Source organism: Bremia lactucae, linkage group LG1 (assembly GCF_004359215.1).
Source record: "Bremia lactucae strain SF5 linkage group LG1, whole genome shotgun sequence".
NCBI lineage: Eukaryota > Oomycota > Peronosporomycetes > Peronosporales > Peronosporaceae > Bremia > Bremia lactucae.
The window spans coordinates 10,030,284-10,037,679 of NC_090610.1; the positions used below are offsets into that span (position 1 = coordinate 10,030,284).

Below are 7,396 nucleotides of genomic sequence, written 5' to 3' on the forward strand. Positions count from 1 at the left end.
TACTATCAGGTACTCATGAGAGAGTCCGATGTAGCCAAAACGGCAGTAAGCACCCCAAGCGGTATGCTTTGGGAGTGGCTTGTGATGCCCCAAGGTTTGAAAAACGCACCAGCGACATTCAACCGAGTGGTGGCTCACGTGATGCGTCAGCACCGTGCCTACGCGCCTCATTACTTTGACGATGTATTCGTGCATAGTAGGGCCGAGGACGGGCTGAGCGCAATAGAGTCGCACAAGCGTCATTTAGACGCTGTGTTGCAGACTTTAAAGGACGCCCAATTGTACGTCAACTTGCAAAAGTGCGTCATAGGGGTCCCTGAGATACCTGTACTGGGCTGCATCGTTGGTACACATGGTGTACGAGCAGACCCAGACAAGGTAAAATCAGTAAAGGAATGGCCAATCCCACGGCATGTGAAGGATTTGCGCCAATTCCTAGGGCTCGCTAATTACTTGCATAAGTATAGCAAGAATTATGCTGAGCAAACTAAACCATTATCTGATCTCCTTAAAAAGGACACAGAATGGGTTTGGTTAAAAGAACAAGAAGATGCGTTCACATCAGTAAAGCAGTCTCTTGTGGAGGCACCGGTCTTGGCATTGCCAGACGCGGATAAGCCCTTTAGCGTCGTCTGCGACGAAGGTAATTTTGCAATCGGCAGCGCGCTCATGCAGAAGGATGACGACGGCGTTGATCGCGTCATCCCTTGTCAGTCCCGGCTTTTAAAAGCCGCAAAACTGAATTACCACGTGCATGACAAAGAGCTACTTTCAATAAAGTATGCTCTTGTCAAGTTTCGTGTGCACCTATTGGGCATCGAACTATTTGTGGTTTATACGGAACACGCACCACTGCGGACCGCAATAAACTCACCGCACCTCTAGCCTAGAATAACAAGATGGCTTACATTCTTCTCTGAATTTAATTTTAAAGTTAAATACAAGCCCGGTAAGTCGAATGGCTTGGTTGACGCTTTATTGTACAGACCAGACTTCGAGGTTAGACACCAGGAAAGTGTGGCTAGTGCTAAAGCACAATTTTAGCCGTCAACGTTGGCAGCCATGAAGGCATACCACGTGACGAGCTCATTAGCCTCTGAAATAAAAGAGAGCTACAGTCAGGACGACCATTGTCGCCGGCTGTTGGATCACTTTGCTGGACGAAAGGTAACCCTTCCGTCGCACCTAAAAGCTAAGCTAAATCGCTTTAGCTACAATAAATAATGGCCTATTTTAGCATCAGCTGTCACCTTGTGAGCCACACACTCGTAAGAATGTCTTTTCACGGCCCAGATGCCCACTAGATGGCGCATCATGGAGCTCGTGAAAAGACATTCTTACGAGTGTCAGAGGAATTTTGGTGGCCACACCTATATAGATGGGTGGCCAACTATATTCGCTCTTGCGAACAGTGTCAGCGCATTAAGCCTGCACCGTCCAGCAGTGCGCCACTGAAGCCGCTACCGATTCCAACCAACTGTTGGAAGTCAGTAAGCCTGGACTTCATGTTTGGCATGCCGCTGATCATAAGGGTCGGACAGGGCTAGTCGTCTTTGTAGACAGACTGAGCAAAATTGTGCATTTAGCACCATGTAAGACATCGATCACAGGCAAGGAGGCAGCTCTCTTGTTCCTGGATCATGTTTACCGACTACACGGGATGCCCGAGTCCATAGTATCGGACCGGGATCCTCGTTTTACGTCTGGTTTTTGGCGACATGTGTTTGAGCTGCTAGGTAACAAGCTCCACATGTCGACCGCAGATCATCCCCAGACCGATGGTCAGACATAACGTGCCAATCGGGTCGTGGTGGATGTCTTACGCACTATAGCAGCTCCCAAAGAATGGAGCACGCAATTGCCCTTTGTGGAGTTCGCTTTAGATAACAGTGTCCACGCCAGTACGGGTGAGACACCATTTTAGATAAACGGACAGCGCTATCCTCGGACGCCAGTCTCGCTTGTGCGCAGCCCGAGTCTTAGTGGGGGTGGCTCACTATGCTCGGTGCGATAGAGGTACATCGTTTCGTCAATATGACGATAACCAGCGAGGGTTTCATCTCAAAGACAGAAACTTGCCCTAGTGACCCTGCCAGTTTAGCAGTGGTCAATAAAACTACGTCTTATGACCGACCTCTCGGCGGTATCATAGGCGAGTTTGATGCTAAATGCGTGAGCGAGGCTCAACGCTTTGTGGTCGAGCGTTTAGCCATCACACGAAAAGTTTGTGACGCGATAGCAAGCGCACAGGACACGCAAAAAGAATATGCGGACCGAAATGGTCACAAAAATATTGAACACTTTAAAGTGGGTGAAACAGTACTATTAAGGACTGCTACCCTACCTAAGAATATAATTTCTGTACTGCCTGGGGGTACTATGAAGTTGTTGCCGCAATTCATTTGGCCTTTTACGGTGGCAGAAGAGGTTGGAGGCCTAAATTGTAGTCTCACCCTTCCCCCGTATATGAAGACGCACTCCGTATTCTGCGTGGGTCGATTGAAACGGTATGTAGACCCAAATGAGGTCACATATCCCCACCCGTCTAAGGAGACCAATGGTGACGCCGACTGTGAGTCGAGCGTCGTTCGGGTCAGGGAGACGGAGAAGGCGAAAAAAACTATCAGCCGATCGACTCCGCCCACCACGAACAGGACTCGGAGAGCGAGAAACATCACGCGAGTAACGGGGATCCCACGGCATTATCCTCTCCAGAAGGTCCAAGCGAGTCTTAAGGCTCATAACCCTGATGAGCCTTCGCTCGGACATCATAAAGATCCGAGGTCAGTCGCGAGACTTGACCCTCGAGATCCGCAATACTCGTTCAGCAGCGCTGAACGCCTGTGACTGAACGGACGAAGGTGAGGCAGCCGCGAGTAGATGGGCGAGATCGCCACTCCTATCGGGTACCTCCTGTACTGATGGATGCGGGTGGGAACCAACGCTTCCTTGTTGGAAGGTTGCTTGCCCACCGCTCCGTAAGGCAAAGGTATCAGATCCTCGTCCAATGGAAAGATTACCCGAAGAGTTTCGACTCTTGGGAACCGATCGATACCTTACGTATTGATGTGCCCGGCTCGGTGGCTGCCTATGAAAGGAGCACCAGCTGAGGTCTCTTCGCTCGTCTCAGAAGGACTAGCAGAAGCAACGTTGTGAGATCCAACAGGGGTACAGTACCGCCCGATATTTCTTTGACACTCAAGCAGGCCAAATCAATTCGTTGAGACCGCTGTTTCATCGCATCGGAATGCGGATGAATGCGGCGCAAGAGTTCCGCCTCGTATTGGTTGGGCGTTTCATTTGAACGCAACACGGACGGGTTCGGGAAAATACGCTCAAGCGATTTTCCCTGACCCTTCCATGATATCAAGACGCCATAATGATTATGTGCGTCTAAAATAGCGCGCTCTAGGAGCGACGCTCTTGGCCCGTTTGAACGAGGCCATTTAGATGGAGGGGGCATCACTGATATGCCACCCATCACAAAGCCACATTCTAAATGACCGGCTTGTGATACCGACTGAGCACGTTCACGTGTCGTCGGCGGAGCTTAAGGCTCTGAATCTTCTATGTCAGAACCATTATGGATAATGGTCTGATCATCAGTCGTTGTGCCTATACCCAACACAGATGCGGCTGCGCCTTTATGGGCAGCGCTCTCATTAATGGTCGCTGCGCTATACAGCGCATACGACGAGACAGCATTCGTAGATGCTGCTGTCTCCATGTTGTGTGAGTCATGAGAGAAGTTTGGATGAGCAATAATGCGCCATCATCCTTCCTCATTGGCTCGTTGTCCACATCACTACTATGAGGTGACGGCAACGGTATCGACTCGTTGTAGTCGACAACAAGCGACGAATCAACATCCTCACTATTAAAGTGGAATGGATTCTTAAGCGCTGTTAACGCGACAGCAGCAGTAGCTGTCGGCGTTTCGACTTAGGCATTGGACGCTGCCGGCGTGTTAAAGCGGTGCGTGCGATTCGTGCGAGGTTGAGTGGACGTCTTCGCAGACGATCCACAAACGTGGCTACCTTTCGATGGCATCTTTGGCGCCGCGCATGAAAACACAGGTCGCTCGAGTGAATGAGAGAACTATCGGTGCGTTAAGCAGCTCGCAGTTCCTCCTTCCTCTTTTAAAAATTTAAAAAAATGTAAATATGTTCTAAAAGCGGGGATGGTGTAACGGGCTAAAGTTGCCTTAATGTTACACAGTCCCCGTTAAGTACACTTGGTGTACTGAAGGGGACGGTCAATTACTTAAATAAAGTAATTAGACTCACCACTCGGGTGTAGTTCACATTTGTGACCAACCCTTGTGTTTGTGATGCACAAAGGTGCATTCACATTCCTAGCGTCATCCGTTACGCGAGATATCTAGAAAGATAGGCTTGCAAAACATATAAGCGTTATCTATAGAGATGACATTTTTGATTGGTAAAAATAGGTATTTAAATTTAATGCGATGACATATAAATCAGTCTGAAAACTACTTCCTACTTGATAAGTGCGCACGAGGAGCCGGATTACCGCTCCCGTGACGACATTAACCAGAGTACTTAGTGTGTTGGGTGAGGTCGCTAACGCGCCCACCACAACTACCTCACTGCACGCAGGAGAAGCAGGTTAAACCGCTTCCTCGCTGTGCTAGGGTGTGTGTCTAAGTAGAGCGTGACCGCATTACGACGTACCTTCAAGCACAATCGGCAATATTTTGTCTTCGGATCTTCAAGATAGGCGGTTGCATACGTTGATAATTTCCTGGATTCGTGGAAATAAGTGACCAAGTCGGGCAATTGTTTGGTGTGCTTCAGAGCTAGAAGGGCATGCACGCAAGGTGATCGAACATTTTCGAAGTGACCCCACGAGCATCGTACAGTTTTATCACAAAATTGAGCTGTAAACTTCACCGGATTTTCCCCACATCTATAATCAGAACAGGGAATGTGTCAAATGTCGTCTGAATAGCAGAAAAGGTAGATAAAAAAAGTCTTGCAGAGTCTTAATCTACTCGAAAGCTATTAATTGCGTAACTAGATTGAAGCATGCTGAAACCCCGTCTTGTGCTTATGATACATTTTTAGGAATATCAACGCCTTCAATCCATATCTCTTTATGATACCTTCTCTGCCTCATTGCCAAGATCAAGTGTAGCATATCACTTTATGGTCCCAAGCTTGTGTATGCTCGTACGTATATAATACATGCGTGGTATATTTTTTTGGTATTTTTTTTATTTTTTGATTATTTGGTATATTTTTTTGGGAACCGCTAATGAGCCCTCACCTTTCGCTAATGAGCTCTCACACACTAATTAATTGGTCAAATTCACTCATTTTTATGGCTAATCGACTGGTCAAATTCACTCATTTTTATTGCACCACTACATGACCCCTCAATATCACTGGGCTACTATTACGCAAACACTACACCATTCCGACAGCGAGAGAGAAAAATCACGACCATACGACCATAATAGGCTTAAAAAGGCAAAGGGGTCGTGGGTGGTGGATCTATTCTAGGTACCGATGGTTGCATTGCGGGTGCAGGCCTTGTTTGTGGACAGGTTCTGGAATTGTGGCCAACTTGGTTGCAATTTCTGCATCTTCGACGTGGAAGCAAGGCGTTTTCGACATGTTCAAATTGAGAAAGCTCACAGCGAGCTGACATCGAGCCACTAGGCCTTCCACGGCCTTGCACTCGTTCAGAATTATGGATATCAGCATCCGGGACGACCGCAAAATGATCTAGAAGTACCCTTTGGCGATGTCAGACGCAGCTCGAAATTCGTCAGCAATTCTTTGCATGGCAGTCTCAATTGTCAACGGCAAAACAGCACTTCCAAAACGTGTAGTTTAACGGGGCACTACGACTTGTACTGCTTCAGTACAAGTCCACTTCGCACTGCTTCAGTTGCGAGTGGTGCCTTACGTTATTTCACGTACACAAGTACGTGCAGAGAAAGACTTCTCTTTAAGGTAACTAGCTTGAAGAGGGTAAAATGAAAACTGTATTAATATAATTAAGTTTCTCTTCTTTCTCTCTGTTAACTCTAACTTAATTATAAACTAATACTAAACATGCAATTGAATTCTTATCTTATCTTATCTGTCTCTCTCTTTTGTTTACACCTACAGCTGATTAGTCTGCGCAATAAATAGATATAATGGTCTATACCTATTTATGGATAAGCATTCTGAGCATTACTAAATAAAGTAATATCCTCCAAATATTATCTACCTTTTAGATAATATATTAATTAACAACCTTTCAGTGTTAAGTTCATGTAACGATACACCCCGTTAAATGTAGGCTGTTCTAACCACCAATGACTGTTAAAGCCGTCAACTGTCAATGGGCGTTTGGTTTGATCAGAACGTATGCAGACAAGGGAGGCCATGTTCGATGTGGCCTTTTCTGTTCCCAACCGTTCTCGTCCGTTTGACGGTCAACACGTACCCTTGGCTTCGTGCATGCCTGTATTTGAATCGCGAGCATCTTTTAAGAATTCGTACTCTAGTTCTGGTGGTCGCACTGTAACGGGGCACTGCGACTTGTACTGTTTCAGTACAAGTCCACTTCACACTGCTTCAGATGTGAGTGGTGCCTCTCGTTAGGTGACGTACACAGTACGTATAGAGGAAGACTTCTCTTAAGGCAAGTTAGCTTAAGAGTGTAAAATGAAAACTGTATTAATATAGTTAAGTGTCTTGTTAATCTATCTTTGTAAATGTTGTCTTAACTATAAACTAATACTAAACATGTAAATGAATTCTTATCTATCTTATCTCGTAACTCTCTTTGATTACTTCTACAGCTGATTAGTCTGCGGAATAAATAGACATAATGGTCTATACCTATTTATGGATAAGAATTCAGGAAATTACTATTTAAAGTAATTTCCTCCAAATATTATCTACCTTTTGGATAATATTAATTAACAATCTTTTATTGTTAATTTCATGTAACGATACACCCCGTTACATCACCCCTCCCTTAAACGACAATCACTCTGAATGTCATTAGGTGGAGTGGTCGCTAAATGACCACTTAATTTTTAAAATGATTTTGATTGGTCAGATCCATCATTTTAAATTCCATCGCATGAAGGAACAATTCATGCGGGGTGAGGATAGTGTTGAACCTTCGGCTGCGGTTCGTGCAGCCGCGGGTGACGCATTGTTATCTCTTGCGGTAGACGTTCCGTCTACCGTAGTGTCTTCCACTCGCACAACACTTGGTGTTGCGAGTGCACGTGGTGATTCACCACGTGAGTACGACCCCTCTTTAGAGGTCGATTATGAGTGCGAGTCGGACGAAATGGCCGACTCGGGGAGGATGGAACAGTCGCCTGATACCCGTCAGGCGGCTGATTATGAGCCTTCGAATGAGA

General features: G+C 46.3%; 1 protein-coding gene across 1 annotated transcript; it reads right to left on the reverse strand.

Annotated features, from left to right (window-relative positions):
- Positions 1–5,516: 5,516 nt before the first annotated feature.
- On the reverse strand, positions 5,517–5,729 carry CCR75_006940 (uncharacterized protein; the record flags this gene model as incomplete). Its single annotated transcript, XM_067965005.1, has 1 exon — positions 5,517–5,729. The coding sequence occupies one exon, from the start codon at positions 5,727–5,729 to the stop codon at positions 5,517–5,519; it is 213 nt and encodes a 70-aa protein (XP_067820028.1).
- Positions 5,730–7,396: the final 1,667 nt, after the last annotated feature.